General features: G+C 42.1%; 1 protein-coding gene across 2 annotated transcripts in view; it reads right to left on the bottom strand.

The window, feature by feature from the left end:
• The window catches only part of MAD1L1 (mitotic arrest deficient 1 like 1), a 350,265-nt gene that overhangs the window by 240,418 nt on the left and 91,509 nt on the right, over window positions 1-18,338 (bottom strand). For both annotated transcript variants that reach the window (XM_041462740.1, XM_041462739.1), the window contains exon 11: window positions 7,622-7,766. In XM_041462740.1, the coding sequence (XP_041318674.1) occupies window positions 7,622-7,766 (145 nt within the window). The remainder of the gene's footprint in view (window positions 1-7,621; window positions 7,767-18,338) is intronic.

The following is an 18,338-nucleotide window of genomic DNA, read 5'->3' as shown; positions in this document are numbered from 1 at the left end:
CTCGGGTGATACAGCTCAGCTCTAACAAAGCACATCACCTTCCTGCCTCCAAGGGACAAATTCCTACAGGTACCACAGGGTACACAGAGTACAGTACCCAAAGTCAGGGAAAAGGCACATTTATCCACTAGCTATGAGGAATTAGGACAACAGATCAAGAGCAAAGGGTCTCACTGGAGAGGATGCAGTGGAAAGCAAGAAGGGCAGACTCCAGTGCCCACAGCCTGGGAACAGCTCCTGCATCTCAGAGCCAGAGGAGCCTTTGACAAATGCAGACTGACAAGTGAAACTAAGGGAACTCTTCGGCTTCAAAAAGTCATTTTGGAGCAGGATAAGGAAGTGAGAACTCAACAATTCTGCTACTTTCTTCATGGAGTCAAAAGTGAGTAGTAAACTTGTTACCAAGTCAGGCAAAGTAAGGAACAATGGCAAAAAAGAAAACCAAGCACTGCTCTGGGAGCCCACACCAGCAAAAACACACTCTTCTGACTTTCCAAAATCTGCAACTCTCACTTGAGAAACAGAACATTTTGTGGTTTAATTTAAAGATACTTCCTCCTTCCAAATGGTCTTTGTGCACTGCTTCAACACTGCTGCAGCCAGTCCCTTCTACAAACACATTGATCTCAGCTTTCCTTATTAATTCTTTATGGAGAGGTTCTGCAATTGTTTCAGTAAATTATATTAGCAGACCTCGTGAAACAACCTGTTTCAAAGGAAAATGGCTTGTACTCATTCTCTTCTGGAAGACAATTGCCATTTGCTTAATATAGCCATGATATTTTACAGAGGTAATTATACTCTTAGCTATCAGTAACAATTAAACCCTTAGATTGAGGTTGCTTAATAAAGGTCTCCAAATAAATAACACATTCCAAACACAGTATTTTAAAATGTCAAGCATGCAAATAGGATCTTGTAATGAATATAAGGAAGCATCTAGTATAAATCAGCACAGAGTTAGTTTGTCACTGTACAAGTGTCTGCAAGAATTGCCATTGGAGTATTGTGGGATTGTGCTCAGAAAGCTACAGAAAGGGCAGTGCTGCAGATGAAGCCATTTCAATAAATACTATGGCTGGTTCATGGCAGGGCCAGGGTGAAGCCATCAACACTGCTGTGCTTCTCTAAGGGCAGGGCTGAGTGACTTGGGCAACAGCTGAAGCTGATAAAATTCATATTTGTTCTTTTGTATTCCCTGTAGCAACTTCCTTGAAAACTGGAGTTAGGCCATTCCATTAAAAGCTAAATAAAACTCAGAAGCAGACAAATTAGAGGGTACAGACAGAAGGAAAAAAAAAATCACTCTCAGACTCTGAGATCTAGAGATACTTGAAATCAGGTCAACAGATCCTAGCAGGCTGTTAGGTATGGAAGGTGAGAGCATGGTTTAAGGTCCTCACAGTCCAGACTGCAAGATGATCAAGAAAGGTAAAGCAGATCAGCAATACATATAAACAAAAATAAAAATTAATCAGGACGCAAGTTATCAGAACACGTATTTGTGGAGTTATCTGGCAGGGATATTGCAGGCAAAGAGTGGTACAGCAAGTTACCCCCAACACTGCTGCATGTGGAGGCAGCTGCCTGAACTCCAGGAGGTGGTTAAGTGGATCAGGGCTAAAATATGACACAGCAAGTAACTGGAAGAATTTATTTAAAAAGAAAAAAAAACAACACACAACAAATTTGGGTTATACAGGGGAACAAAAACCAAACTAACAAACCAAAAAACTGTGTTAAAATAACTCCTCACAGAACTCCATTTCCCTGGAGCACCTTCCACCTCATAGAGAGAAGGCAGTCAGAGACCAACAAAAGCAAAGTGTGATGTTTCCTAATTCCAACAAAGAATGTCTATGGAAACAGTCATCAAACTCCCAAATCCTGCTTTCTCCCCATGAAACTCAGCACCCTTTATCCAGTAACCCAGACACTCCTGTGGAAATCACAAACATGAAGCCCAGCAGCCACTCCTCATCAGACTGAATTCGAGCATTTTAACACCAGCTCACAGGGCAGAGAATTATTCATAAAAGCACCTACCTCACTTCTGACCTGTTGGTCTTCATTCTTTAAAAAAAAAGCACCCTACAAGAGCAGTCTGGGATTTAAAATTGATGATGCTACTGGTTACTAAAGATTAAAATTCAGCAGTGACCTGTTCCAAGCCCCTGCGCTCCACAAGCAGCAATTCTCTCTTTGCCTCTTTCCCACACCTGTTAATGATATTCTGTCTCCTTCTGCTATTATCCTCCTCCACACCCAACTACCAGCCACCTTTTCTCTGAAATTGTTTAACTGATTAATATAATCAAGTTAAAATTAGAGAGACCTGTGCTCAATCTAAAAGGCTGCTGAGTCTCCTTCAAATGCAGAGTGTCTTGTCTCCCTCTTCTCAAGGATGGATGGTCCAAGGAAGCACTCACAAAACCTGCCTTGCTTAATCCCTGAAGAGGGAGATGTGCAATCGCCTTCATATGTATTTATTTGCCAGTCATAAAGAGGAAGGTAACTTCCCTGAGTTTATAAAAGCCTAAAAAGGGGAGACACCGTGAGCAGAGGGAAAGGTTTGGCCAGGGTCAGGCTGACAGCACTTAACAACCGGGTGTGGAGCAGCAGCACAGCTGGGGATGCACCTGCAACAGCACTGCTGAAATGACATACACAGAATCACGACTTGGATTGAGGGAAGGAAGGAGGGAGAGTGATAACAGCCAGGGAAAGCACTGGATACTTTGGATACTGCTCACAGCCCCCAGGAGCAGCTCAGAGCTGCCCCAAGGCCAACTGTGCTGCCTGGATGCAGAGCACAGCTCAGGGTGTGATGCCCAAAAAGTCTGCCACAAGGATCAGCTTGCCAAAGTGCCTGTTTCTAGTGCTGCTGAGTGCAGTACTGACTGCTGTATTTACAACTTATCTTTCACATATCCCAGGAAAAGGGTTAATTCACCTTCTTTGCTGCACACCCAGAACTTTAAGATCCTTTCTTGAGCTTTAAAATCATCTATCTACCTCCTCAGAAAAAACATCATGCAGGACCCAATATGACAGAGAAGCCATCAGCATTATTTTAAATCTTTACTGATTACAAAACAAAGCAGATGGCAAATCAAGTCATGAACTCTGCATCTGCCATGCTTAATGAACAGTTTAATTACCTAGTCCCATTTCTGATGCATTTTTACCACTCTCAGCTCTGGGAGTCACTAATATACTTCACACTGACTGATATCTCCAGGAACATGTGGTATCAGCAGTCAGCTGGAGTTGGTTAATCAATACTTGTTTAATCTCTAATTTTTATGTTGATGGCCTAAATTATGTCTCAATAGAAACAGATTTCCTATCATATCACATGATCTGGTTGAGAGCCCAGGAAACAAAAGGAAATTTTTCAGTCTCCTCTCTGGGCAGCAGAGTACCCAAAGGCACAGACAGGAAATAAACACAGTGAAACAACAACATCCAACACAAGCAGCTTAGTTCAGTCGTTGTGTTGTGCCTCATATGAGAGCAAGAGCTGCAATTATGGCAGTGTGCACTCATAAAGCCCACAATTTCAGGAACAAATTAGATTAATTTGGAATAAGTTACAAAAAGTAACTGAAATTGGGCTTCCCATTTTGAGTTTTGACCTTCCTGCAAAGGATCATGCCCTGGCTGCAGGAAGCAGGGCATTTTGTCTCTGGGCAAACCTGCAGTGCTTTGGGCTGATCCCGTGCACTCTAGAGCTCCTTGCAGAAGTTATTTCTGGGCACAGAAGGAATCACTGCTCTCAGGAGTCACTGAACTGAACACGTGCAGGGGAAGAGGCTCCAGGTCTGAGCCCTGGCAGCAGCTAAGTAAGAAACACAGCAAGGGCTGACCACAACCAGGTAAAATCACTCGAGGAGAAGAGGAGATGATGGCCAACCTTTGGCCCTCCACATCAGAGGGTTTTGGGAGTTTTTTGAGTGGGTCTTTATTGCTGTTCTCCAGCAACACTTCTGCTGCACAAGGCCCAGTTGTGCCCTGTGGAAGCTGCCCTCCTGAAATAATAACCAGAACTGGCATTCCATGAAATACTGACTCAATCAGCTGCTTACACTCAGATAAAGGCTTTCAGAAAGGGTTTTTCATTTTGGGAGGCCTCTATGTCATATAAAATTTCTTAAGAGATTGCTATTTTAGCCATTCAGTAGCAGAATTGACTGTTTTTAACAAGCCCACTTCATAAACAAAGACCAGGAGTTGAGTGCAAAGCTCTCAGAAAAAGTAAAATACTCAAAAGCTTAAGGACAACACAAAAGTCCAATGCAAAACTGTGTGAGTAAACATGGCATTCAAAGCAAATACACCAGTAAATCAAACAGGCAGAAGGGCAGAGTGGACTAGGTGTTTCCCCAGCATTTCAGGTATCTCCCAGGACTGCTTTATCACAGGTACCTCAGGGACTAAAGCAAAGATGAAAGATTTTCCCAAAACTCTGAGCTAAGGAAAAGCAAAAAGCATGACAGACAGCAAACCCAGCCAGGCAGATCTCTGAGAGAGAGAGTGAATCCACCCCTTCAAACATCAATTTCTGTTTCATCACCTTAGGTGAAAGGAGTGACACTCCAGGAGAAACCTTCCAGCCATCAGTGTCGAAAGCCTCAGTGGTGTCCTAATCTAGCCTTATGTTTCATTGAATACATGTAAATCAGAAAACTTCAGTCCTGATCTGATTTACAAGGGCATGTGGGACTAAATGATCAACCAACGTGTTGATCAACCAACAAAATGATCAACCAAGCAGTTTGTGAGCAGGAATATTCAGGATGCAGCTCCTACACCAGCCCACAGCCAGCAGTGGAAACGATGGGGCTGGACCACTGCAGTGACACTCAGAGACTGGAGAATGCTGCTCCAGCCTGCCAGGGAACAGAGGTTTCTAGGGATGCACTGAAGAATCCCACACTGACAACTGTGTCACTTCCAAGCAGTAAACCAACTGGAAAGGCCCAAGCAAGATCAAGAAAGCCCAAAAGAAGCAAATGAGGCAAGAAAGGAATCAATGGACAGACAGGTAAAATGCACTGGGATGGAAATACAAGAGCAACCAAGACAGAGACTGTGGCAAGTAGCAACTGAGCACGACTGACAAGTGAGACTGGCAGTCTGTAAAAGCCACAAAATATTGCTTCAGTCTTGGGGAAAAAAAATCAGTAGCCATAGCAGTGAGAAGGAGTCAGACTGACAAAGCAAGTACCCCCTGAGGAGAGTACATTTACCACTGAAATATTTGGTCCTGCTGTTACCAAACAAAAAACAACTTACTGGTTTCTCTTCATATTTTAAAACATATTCTAGGACTGAGACTTCCAGGTTCCAACCTGAGCCCAAAGAAAGGAAAACTGTTACAGCATTAAACCTGCACTGTTGAACCTCTGACACCTTTCAAGCCTTGTTTGCTCAGCACACAGGAACTGATTCACTGCCCTAGCAGAGGGTCAAACATGCACAAATGCAGAAGTCATACTATCAAAAGCAATAGCATTTCAATCATATATATAATACTCTCCCCCAAATTAGATTTTCACAGTCCTATTTAACAAGACAAAGATTGAATAGAGAGAACTCATCTTTTCCATTCTCAAATTACATAAAAGCACACCACAGTACTGATGCCACTAATTAGATGATTAAATACCATTCTAGGTGATATGCTTTCAATGTAAAATAATTATTTTTGACAGGAAATGTATTTGCTCTATCTCATTTTAAATCACAATATCATACTTTTTTTAATTAAATGAAATTCTTTCTTCTGATTTTGCATGAGAAGAGCAACCAGCAGGAGAAACAGTGCTGAGGATAGATTGTCCAAGTACCATAATGCATGTACTCCTTCACAAAGGACCTCAGCATTCTCTGGATGGAATATAAATTTTCAGAGAACAGCAAAGTCTTTATTCCTTCAAAACAGGTCAGTTGAGGAATGACTGAGCACACTGAAAACCTCCCCTGTCAAAACACAAGTTTATTTGCCATGGTCTGATGAAGAACACTTCCAACTTTTCCTATGCTCCTCCTCAGGGGGAGCAGAGCAAACAAAGCAAAGGTTTGTCTTTCCATATAAATCAGGATACAATCCATCACATGACAAAGTAGTGTTGTGGTTTTGTCCAGTACTTAAAGAAAAGTAATGATATTTTTGTGTTCTATGACAAAAAGTGTTTCTGCTGAGCACTGGAAATAAGTTAACAAAGGGAATATTTTAGAAACCATCTGAGAAACTTCCTTCAGGGCTGAGCAGTCCAGCACAATATTAGACAGCTGAAAAGGTTATAAAAACAGGTTTTTTATAGGGCTCAGTATGCACCTGTGTCTTATCCAGCCATGGCAGTCCCAAACCAGAACTAAGGAGAGCTGCCTGCTGCTGGGGCAGGAGAAGGGCTGAGAGGAGATGCCTTCTCTGTTTCCATGGAGAGAGTTTGGTCCATCCACCCTGCCTGCAGTGCCTGCCTCAGTGTGAGGCTCAAAGAACTGCTGTCATTTTCCTCTTTCCACTTCTGTGACTCTCCATGGCATCAAACTCTGCAGTCAGAAGATCTGATGGAATATCCTCTTGTAAAGTGGCTGCTTCATGCTTCAAGAGCCCTGCTTACTGCACCATACATCACAGCTTCTTTGGCTCAACAGTGACACGGGAATTACACAAAATTGGGTGCAGCGCAATTAAAATCGATCAAAATGCTTTAGTTGACACTGGAAATCAAAGTCTAAAGCTCAGGCACCACAGCAGCTCTTTCCCCTCCTGCCTCCCCACGTGGTGATGTGCCTGGCTCCCTCTCATGAGCTCTGACTACTGGAGTCTGACCTTCTGCACACACATAAGCTCATTTACGTGAGCAGCTTTACAATACCAGGGAGATTGCTCAGATGAGGGAAGTTTTGCAAGGAGCATTCTTGGAAAGTGAAGTAACTCTCATTCTGGCTACAGCAAATTATTATTCCCTTTGTGGAAAGCGAGCTCTCAGAATTTAATATAAAATTTTCAATGCTCTGCAGACTTCAGAATTATTGTATAGAATTTCATCATGAGAGCACACCTGATATAGGATGATGCAGACCCCTTTGATATATTCTATAGAAAGAATCTTAAAACGTATTTTCAATTTACTGGTCTAGTGCTTGCCATTACATTTGAACAGACTTCCAGCGTAAGAGGAAGGCAAATCTCTTACTCCCTGTAAATTGTTTTTCCAAAGGAACAGTTGACAAGGTGCTGCCACTTCGTTCTCTTTAGGAAAGAAGGCAATGCAGCCAAAGCCATTATAAATTCCCTTCAGTGGCTCAAAACACTCCAACAACAACATGTTTCAATTCTCTGCCCTCACATGGATGCCAGGGCTCAGACAAAGTCACATATCCTCAGCACAGCATGAGCCCAGCTGGGGGAACACGAGCACAGCCTTAGGAGGCACTGGTGCTTCCATTCCAGTGAAACCCTAAAGACAGGTTTCATGTCTCCCACAGCAGCCATTATGCAAAGACCCCAGAACAGTTTTGTTGCACCAGTTATAGAGGTGAACAAAGAAGAAATAGGAAGGACTGCACCTGGCAGAAAGAAATAAGGACATGGGCTTTCCAGGCTCACCTTGGTGAGGAGCAGCACGCGTTTCTGCAGCCGCCTGACCAGCGCTTCCTGGTGCTCTCGTTTCTTCTTCTCATCCAAGAGCTGGCTCTGAACACACAGGATCTCCTCCTGCAGCTGCTGCCTGGCCTTCTCCAGCATCCTGGCACTAAGAGAGATAAGACACACCTGTGAACTCCTGAGTGATGCCTCTCAAGCATCAGAGAGATCAGGAAAGCCTCAGAGGAGAAGCATGACCGTGACCGTGTCACTCTCATCTTACGGCTGCACCACTGGAAACTGGGCAGCTGCATTCTCATTACCAGCTGCTGTCAGAAAAAGGTGTGGGAGAAGAACCACCCCAGGGACAGCCTTCTTGTGCAGCAAGAGACAGTTACTGGAACCTCACACATAGGAAGCATTTAAATAATTACACGTCTGTTTCAAAATCAACCAGTTTGCCTTTGAGAATGTGCCTTGTTTTCAACAAACAACCCACAATTTTGGGTTCTACTGTATCTTTTCATTTTTTTTCTAATAAAGAAGAAGAAAAAGTAGGTTTACTATTATCTGCTTTGACTGATAGATAGTACTCAGCAAGTAATAACAGCCACTACCTGCACACTGCTCTTGCGAGCAACCTTCATTGGAAGAGAAATGTCTGCTGAGGGCAGGTGATTAGCACTTCTTTTGAGATGTGGACATGATTCTCAATTAAACCAGAACAGCCTGACCCTCTTCTTCTCAGCTCTCCATGCAGCACACCGTGGTGATGCACAATTATGTGTGAGCTCCTGGAGAAGCTCTCCAGGTGTGCCCTCCAGCCTCGCAGTCTGCTGCTGGGACACCGAGGGGCAGCTGCTCCCAGGCTCGCACCAAGCAGCTCATCACACATCAGCTGCTGGCAAAGCACTTGATCAATAACAAAATAAAAGTGGAGTCACTCCTGTGATTAAGAGGCAGTTCATGATTTAAATATGATGAGTTTATCCAAGACTGCACTAAGTATTTAATGAGTGAGCAGGACATGAAATAAAAATATTGCACACAAGTCAAAAACCCTCAAGCAATCAAGGAAGATCAAACTCAACATCTCCAGCTTAGTCAGGAACAGAAGAACTTTGTTTCTCTAATGCTAGAAACACCACTGGAAAATTTATGATTGCTTCCAAGGGTCTTATTCATCATTATATTTGAAAGAAAATAAATAAAAGTGCTTTAAATAAAACAGTACTGTTGTTAAGGTACTGTTTGGATAGATCCAAAAGGGAATACTTAAAGAACACTTCTAGCATAAATCAAGTACAACCTGTGCTGCCAGGTCACCAAATTGTATTTTTTGTGAAATGTATGTAGGAATTCACAAGAATTCCAAAGCAGCTGTCTCCCTATTCAAAATCCTTCTCTTTGAAAAAAGCATTTGTTTTAAAGCACTGGATGAATTAGAAACCTGTTTAAAGCTCCAGTTCAGTTTGGAACCATTCACAAACCAATTTAATAATTGGGAACTGTGAAAGAGTCTCTTCATTGCTGTATTCAGGTGGGAAGGTTCATCAAGAGGGCTTCACATCTGCATTTGAAACTGGATAATTGCATTACCAGGGCACCACTGCTTCCTTGCACCTGTTTTAATTAATCAGTTAAGAAGGGCACCTGTGCCAAGAGCAACATCTCTGGTGATGGAACATGCCTGTGGGGCAGCCTATCAAGCTTGCCCTCAAAACAGGGCAGAAAGGATGGTTAATTCCTGGTAACCTCAATTTCTGCCTTAAGACTGATTACAGTTTGTTCAACAATATTCCTACTTATGCATGGGGTAAATATAAGTACAAAATCCTCATTAACTGTGATACATGTGTTGTAACAATTAAAATCACACCACAGAAACCTTACTGCAAATATCTTTTCCTTTATCAAAGAACCTTTGTCCTGATTAGAATCAGAACAAAAGCAAAAAATCCAAGCATAAGATTAATTACCCTGAAACAGCAAAAATCTCACATTTGATTATTGCAAAACATTTTGATTAGGCAATGGAGCAAATTTTTTTCTTAATCTCCCAATATTGTGACTTATTTCTGTAAATGTTGAGTGGACCGACAAATGATGATTGATTTGACATTCACCAAGAAAAATGAGATATGTGCTAGGTTTCCTTCCCAAAAGAATGAAAAATATTTGAGATCCATGTGTCATGGAGTGCACAGACATTCAGCCACACACAAAACTTTCAAGCTAGGTTGGAAAACTCTTTTAAAACATGAAAGAGAGACTAATGGGCAATTTCCTCAGCCACTACATGGAAAGAACACCTTCATCTGTTTATATTTCAGCCTCAGTACAAATGTGATGTTAATGTATCTAAAATTCAAATGCCAGAGATGTCTCTGAAAGCGAGGACAATCCTCAAACTCCCTGAGCTGACTGTTACCATAGGTCTCCTTGCTATGGAAGGTGTGAAATTCAACTTCCTCACAACTCTCCACACCATGCCAAAGTACATTATTGAGATCCTTTCTTCCTCTCTTTGGACAGATTGATAATTCTTCCAGAAACTGCACCAAATACAGCATGAGCTGCTTCTGTAAGGAAAAATCCAAAAGGAAAAGTGCTATTTCTTATTGACACAAAACAGGATTTGCAAGTAGGTGCTCAGAAGCCAAAGCCTTTAAAGCCAGACTTGTGCACTCTTCTTCCACCCTGATGACACCTATGGCTTTTCAGAAGTAATTGCTCACTCAATATGAGCATTAAAAAATAAAATAAAAGAGGCACAAAGTTCTCCATTCAGCATAAGCTTAGGGAAGTGGCATTTAAAAAAATCTTTGCAAGTTCAAAGTAAACCTTTTAAGCCTTAAAGAGAAAAAGTCATTTCTGTTTATCAGCCTATTAATGTTCCTTGTTCCACATCCCAGTGAATAAGATGCCAACATATTTCTGTTCTGAGCTGTTTGAGACTCTTCATTTTTTGCTCTTCCCTTCTGTAATCCACTTTAATGCAATCTTAATGATAAAACTTCATTTTCCAGAATATTCTTTGAAAGACTGAAGAACAATGAGGGCACACAGTGAATACTGAAGCTATAAGATACATTTTAATAATCTCCTTCAAAAATGACAAAAGCAGCTGACAGCTCCCCCCCGCCCCTCAGCGATGCCTAAAACATTATTTTAATCATTCCATCCTTTCAGTAGCCAAATTACCACCTCAGAAAAAAAATTAAAAAAAAAAAAAAAACAAAACAGGGAAAGCAAACAGGATGCCAGAACCAGTCTGTGTATGAAGCTGGGAGGAAAACAAGGGGTCCACAGCGACAATTAGAAGAGCAACACTGTCTGGGTCGTGTTGTAGCTCAGCAGATGAGACACGTGTACCTACCAGGGCCAGCTGTCAGGAGGGAGAGCACATCAAAGAGAAAAGCAGAGTTGATGGGAAGAGAAGTGAGGGAGCACAGGGGGAAAACAGAGTGACAGTGCCAGCGCACACACGGAGCTGAAAAGAGAAACTGCAGCCATCAGCATCCTCGTGTCAGAGTGCACAAAAAAGGGTTAATGCAGAAGCTAATGAGGCAAAAAGGAGCAGGGGAAATTGTTTTGTAGCAAGACATTTGGATGAAGGAACACCCCTTCCTGAAAGTTGACAACTCGCGCACGTACGCACATAAACCAGACTGGAAACTGATAAACAGAGGGCTGAACAAAAATGTTATTTTCATTCCAGTTCCTCCCCCACAGGTTTTCTGAACAAACACAAAGGCATAAGCAAAATCAGGGTAACTCCAGCATGTCTTTTATTTTCCAGTGGATAGCAACAGGACATCCCTGCCTGTGCTCTCCCTCAAGGATTCTTCCAGCCTCCAATTTCTGACACAACTTCCCCCCTCAGCCTCTGCCTAACCTACCTCAGCACCATCCAGGATGGGAATTCGAAAGGAAAAACAGAAGGGAGAAGATGAAAACAGTTTGACTTAAATAGGGAAGAACACAGGAAAGAGAAGATGATGCTTGGCAAAACAGAAAAACATCCATCCTATGTTAAAAGGGGAAAAAACTGATCCATTACAAAATGCTGCTGAAAAGAATGATTGGAGCTCTGAGAACACAGCTACAGATGGAACCAGTTTATGGAACTAGCCTGAACTAGTTTAATATTTAAAGCAGGTAAACTAGAAAAACCACCATCAGGAAGGAGGAGGAGACTTTAGTGCTACAAAGCTTCAGCTCAAAACTCAGAGGTTTGGGTGCTAACTTTTACTACAATAAGACTGGCATTTTTTTCTGCTTCCTTTCTTCTTCACAGTCAGAATTGTGGCTATATGGAAGCAGTAGCACCCTCTCCTGCCCTCAAATCCTACCCTGCTACTGGGACTGTGGCAGCTGAGGGGGCAAACAGGTTGTGTTACCTATTTGCTCACTATATTCAGAAAGAGAAATTATATAAAATATGAACATCTTTAGTAGAAGTTATCACAGGGGCTATATTTTATTTGAAGCTTTAAGTGTGCCTCACAGAGAGCCCTATGAAGTACTGCTACACAAAATACTACATGCAATGGTCTACAGAGAGTTGGTGGGAAAACATTCTTTCTTCTTGCTATTTATTTCTCCCAAGTCTTCAGCAAACATCTGCAAACTTTCTCTTGTTTTCACACCTTGTATTTTCTCGAAGATCTTTTGTATAACTCACCAGCACCAGGCTTCCATAAACCTCAAATCATTCAAAAGCAAACAGATCATACATCATCTTGCTGCTAGACACACAAGGAAGATTCAAATCACATTGAATTTATAATGAGGGAACAACGTAAAGAGAATTATTTTGCTAGTGCAGCCAGATGAAATGGGTAAGGAGCAGACAGACATTTCGAGCTTTATTGGTGCAGTGACAATGTTTTATTTGTGAGACACTATTTAATTTTACTCCCTAACCAGCAGTGTAACTATCACGCTCAGAAACAGAGTTCCACCAAAGTGAGCAGTCAGAGAAAAGAAATAACCCACATTTTCTGCCCCAGCCGCAGTACAATGGCCATAAGTGACTGGCAGGAGTTAAGATTCACTGAAATAAATTCACATCAGGCACTCTGAGCTTCCTTCCACTCCAGGGTGAACACCCTGCAGCACACGGGGCTGTGCTGACAGCAGCGACCCAGAGGAGCCCAGCCCAGGAACATTTCCAAACACACAGCCTGAACAGACACTGAATCAGCCACTCCAGCTGAGAATCACTGCCACAGCCCTGAACATGCCTTCCACATCACCACTAAGATGAAAGCAGTGTCTTAACAAATGAGGAATGTCTGTGGCTTGTTTTGGTTTTACGTGGAAACATCAATAGTTTCAACATCCACCACTGAATTCTGGAATGACAAATATTTCAAGGGGGGGATAACTACAGGCATAAATGTCCTTTTCCTAAGCTTCTAAACCTGAAGTGTTCATACAGCCAAAGCTTCTACCAAAGGCATTTATTTGGTGAATAAAACTTCTACTGGTATTTAAAAACCACTGAGCCCACACTGCTGGCTGTGCACTTACGACACTTGAAAGTGCTGCTGCCTTCAGTGGCTGCAGGAAAACTTATTCTGATAGCTGAATAAACAAAGTGATTAATATTAGCTTATGCAGACAAATCTTTAAGGGCCTTTGGTGTGTGCAGATGCTCATGGCTCTTGTGCTGAATCCACAAGTCAGACATCAGTTACACCCTGAGCAAATGGATTTCCTTTGCAGTGCTGGGAGAGAAGCAAACACTAAATGTTCTTAATAAAATGCAAGTAATTAAAAAGCAGGAATTAAAACCAGGAGTCCTCTATGATGATTAACACAGCATATAGCCAGTACAGCATGTGTCATCTCTCCCTGCATCAGTTGCATGTGGCATTTAGCAATTATGGAGGATGGACTATTTTAAAAGGGCATTCACTGAAAAGGATTTTCCACTTCCATTCTGAGATAAGAATAAGTTTAAGGTGCACTTTCCTACACTGAAGAGAACAGCATGCCCTCAGTCCTCTGAGCACAGGCTGACCCACCACACCAAGCCAAGATGTTCCCTGGACTCTTCAAAATGCATTACAGGGAGCTGGGAAGGGAGCACCTCCACTCCCAGTACTTCATCAGGAGTTGTGTTCACTTGGTCCACTTTGCAGCTCCTAATTCTGGCTCCCCTAACAACCCCGGCTAGTGAGGAAGGTCAGCCTGTGGACGATGCTGTCAGTAAGAGAATATGTGGAGCTTCAGAAGATGCCAAATGTCTGCTCCATTCCCTATCACTCCTCACCCAGATTTGAGCATCCAGCACAAGGGAGTAAAATACTGGAGAAAAGGAACTGTCTTAGGAGAGAGGAAAACAGACAAACAAGCCCCCAAAGAACAACTCCAAGGAAGAATTTTGAAAATAAACCTTTTCTCCAGCCAGGATGCAAGCACCCTCTCTGCAGCTGGCTTAATTTACATCATCTAATTCAAATTCTAAATGCTTCAAAGTGTTATTACACTTTTTTCTTTGAAAACAAAAATGACAACAACTGAAACAAAACTCTGAATGAGAAAACCCAAAGACTGAAGTAATTACTAATCTAAACAGAGGCCTGTGCATGGGCTGGTGAAGTCACTGGCCAGCTCTACCCAGTAATTTCTCTTCGTATCAGCTCTGATGAGTTTTATATTTCTAACATTTCATCAATTTGAATCACTAAATTCAATTTGCATTCACAGATAAATAGAGAAGGAATAATAAATACTCTCATCTGACCTTGAAGTGTGACACAGAAAATTGTCCTCGATGATTTCATTTCAGTCTGAACCAGAATGAATAATGCAGTTGGCCCCACCAGTTACCAAACTATAATCACACTTGTGGGCTGGAGGAACTCATGGCTGTGCCTAATATGATGGTGAAAGTCAAAACTTCTCACCCTGTTTTGTATTAGTGTTTTAGGGATTAAGTCCCTACCTCTGTCCTTCCCCACCACTCAGCCCCAAATACAAATCCCAAGGATTTCAGTTTGTTCCACAGTCACAAGTGAAGGCATTGCACAGTTTTCTCAACCCAATCCAATATTATTTACTTTATAAAGTGTACATAATAACTCTTATCTCTCCCAGTAAGCTGTGAAGTCACTGGGACAACTCTCCAGCACAGCAACTGGTAATGTGAACACCACAAGTGACTAAGAATATTTCCAATTTCTGTAACACATTCCAACCAACGCTCATCCAGAGAGTGGGAAAGTCATCTGGGAATAGCATGAGAGCTGAGGAGCTCTAAAGAATAAAGAACTGATAAAGAGAAGTGGGAAAAAAAGAAAAATTTGCTTGAAGTGGTGAAAGAAATGAGTAGGAGAATAGTCGTGCTGAACCAACTTGTCAGCAAACAAATCTGCAGAAATTCTAGGCTCTTGACAGCTAGATAATGGCTTATCTTAATAAAATAAGAAGGGTCAAAGTGTTTAGATGAGAAAAACAAAACATTAAACCCTCCACTGCAATATAGCAAGTGAGTCCACACAGACTGGTGACTCATTACAGCTTTGTGAAGGTTCTGTGGATCTTTTTCAAATTACCTTTTCCAATGAGACCTCATTTCCAATGTGCATTACAGTACTTCACAGTGAAATGAGGATTGAAATGAGGATTGTATATTATTGCTCAGTCACTTTTTTTTTTTTTAATATCTGAACCTAAGACTACCTGAACAAATTTACAGAAACACAATTGTCTGAGGTATTTTTTTGCAGAACAATTCAGTGATGGACCCTCACCATAACTCTGACTAAAATACATAGCTATAGCTCAGCATTTCAGCATCAGGTTTTTGTCAGTGAAAACCCCTCCAGGTTATGTGATGAAAACTTGTCTCAGTTTTCATTAGGGACTCAGAAGAGAATTCATAGTGTTACTTGTTGACAACAAATAAACCCAAACCATTAAGTGCTACCCCCCAGCATTTACCCATGGGACAGTGGTATAGATAAAAGCAAAGGAATGACTGCAAAGTCACTCAGCTATCTGTGACAAGCACAGACTGCTCTTGGCTTTTCTTTCCCACAAGCACCAATTTAACTCCATCTCATATCTGCCTCCCACCTGCTTTGACTCAGCTCGTGTCAGAGCAGTCTACCAGGATCCAAGCCATATTAAGCACAGGTTGTAACAGACCTGCTAATCCTTAAATCCTCAGTATGGATGCATTTTAAGTCAGAAAAGATCTTAACATTTCCATGATCAAATAACCTGACCTGTAACCATGAATTTTTGAAGTGCCACCATGTCTTTGGGCACAAACAACATCTCATGGTGGTGCAGGATCTTTTCTACCATGCTCCAACAACAAATCAGGATTCACTGCTAACTGCATCTGTTTTCTGCAGGATCTCTGCCTCATTTGCTGCAGAATTTGGAAGATTAATGAAGCACAGAAATTGCTTGAAGAGAATGGTCTCACATTATGGCAACTGAAAGTCTCCCAAAAAATCTGGTTCCAATTCTTGCCTCTGCCAGAGCTCCTGGTGATACCATGATCTTTCCAAGGCAGTTCTTGGTGCTCAGCCACTGGGCAGCCTCTGGTGCTGAGCTCCAGTGCTGGGCACTGACACTGCTGCTGAAATCAGCAGCAGCTACTCAGGCCCAATGAAGCCTTGGGTGTTTTGAAAGAACATGTTCTAAATATTCCATATTGGCATCTCCAAAAATAAGGCTACACTTTCTCCTTGGTTTTACATCTGGCATAACAGAACTAGAATAAGAAGTAACTAATTAATTATTAAATTTCTCTGTAGAAGAGCATTAATAGCTGTTCATTAAGTCAACATAATCCACCATCTCTGCCGAGTGAAACAAGAATTCTGCATGCTATAGGAAACCAGACTAAGGAGGTGTCAAGTGACTTGAATTTGGGATTTCCTACCCCCTGAGAGCTTCACCTTGCAACCCTGATCTTGCCTTTCAAGTACCTATTTTCCTCATAGAAAAAACAGTACTTAAAATATTTTTTAAAAAACCAAAAAAAAACCAAAAAAACCCACAACACATAAAAGCAAAACCATGTATCGAAGAACAAGAATGAGGCAAAACATCAGAGTTAGCTGAAACTCCCCCAAAAACAACCACTGTGGGGTATGCTTCATCCCAATTATATTATTTTACGTTCTCATACACATGCATTTTGGGCATGTACATAAGCACAGGCAGACCCACAAAGAAGAGAAGAGCTGATCTCCAGCCATCTGGTGTCACATAATGAGACTAAAGAAACTGGGATCTTTCCAAGCTCTGTCTGTGACTGTCACACCAGGAATATCTGCCATTCCTCCTGCAGTGGCTGTGCAGCCCCTCTCTTTGCAAACCCAGGGAATGTGCAGAGCTGCTGTGTCTGGGCAGCTGAGCAGAGGCAAAAGGCTCTTCTCCTCAGACCCCTTTTCTAAGCTGTAATCCTTTCCCCATGAAAAGGATATGCCCAAATCAGACTTACAATGAAGCCCTGTTAACACCATTCCTCAAACATCCAGCTGTTTTCCCTGTTTTCCCTGTTTCACCTAGAAATCCAGAGCACTATTTCAATCTTCCACTGGACTGCTGACATTATTAGGATTTACATGCAGAGCACAGAGACCTATCTTCCTCTAATTTTAATCCCTCAAATTAGGTCAAAGAACCCATAAACCAAAACACGGCAAGGGGAATAAAGCTGTCACCATGGAAGGAGAACTGCCAGAACAACTGCATTTATAGCTCTGTTCCATCAATTCTTCTGCATCAATATTTTTAAGTGTTTAATAAAACAATACTACATTCAAAGCAATCTTTTTGTTATGAATACTTATAGAGAAACCAGTTAGGTGGACATGTAAATGGCCTTTATACAGCAGTTGCAGGTTTCAAAATCACTACATTCACAGACAAATCAGATCCCTTATTTTGTGGTGAAGCTGTGACAAGGAAAGAATTTAAAGTAATTTTGTCTCTGCATCACTGATAAAAGAAATGCTCTGTTCAATGTAATTTGATATCAGCCAGTTGGCACCACAAATCCTACATCAACCAGCTCCATGTTGGAGGGGCAATATGATAGTCCAGCATGGATTCAACAGGTGCAGGGAGAAGTTTCTGCCCTCAGCACTGAGGCACGTCAACTCATCACTGTCTTGGTTTAACCCCAGCAGAGCACCACATCACATGGTCTGGGATACCATGGAAGCAGGGGATGGTTTGGGCTGGAAGGGACCTGGAAGCTCATGTCATTCCAACCTTCCTGCCATCAGCAGGGACACTTTCCACTAGACCAGGCTGTCAGAACCCCACGCAGCCTGGCTTGAACACTTCCAGGGTAATTATGCAGAGATACTTGGCAAGGCTGATTTATCTGTCACTTCCAAAAATTGTTCTTACCACGGCACTTTATTTAAAGCAAAGCACAAGACAATGCCACTAATGTGTTTATTTCTCCAAACTCCTTTAGGAAGGAAAGAAGAAAACCTTCAATGGGAGTTTAGGTGGGCCAGCAAAACAAACTGAGAAGAGAAAGTTGCCAAGACCAAAACTAAAACCCCAAGGCAGTAACTGGGAGACACAGCTCGCTCTCTCTGGAGCTGCCCATCAGCACAATGAGAGTTGGTCCCCCCCAGCCCACACCCCCCACTCAACAGAGGCACTTTGGCAGCCAATTGATGGGCTGTGCTCAACACATCCTTCGATTGGCACCTGTCTCCCCTCATCATCTCCCCTGCTGCCTCCATTG

The sequence above is a fragment of the Pyrgilauda ruficollis genome, unplaced genomic scaffold (genome assembly GCF_017590135.1).
Source record: "Pyrgilauda ruficollis isolate IOZ18807 unplaced genomic scaffold, ASM1759013v1 scaffold16, whole genome shotgun sequence".
Taxonomy (NCBI): Eukaryota; Metazoa; Chordata; class Aves; order Passeriformes; family Passeridae; genus Pyrgilauda; species Pyrgilauda ruficollis.
This window is presented reverse-complemented; position numbering and strand designations above follow the sequence as displayed.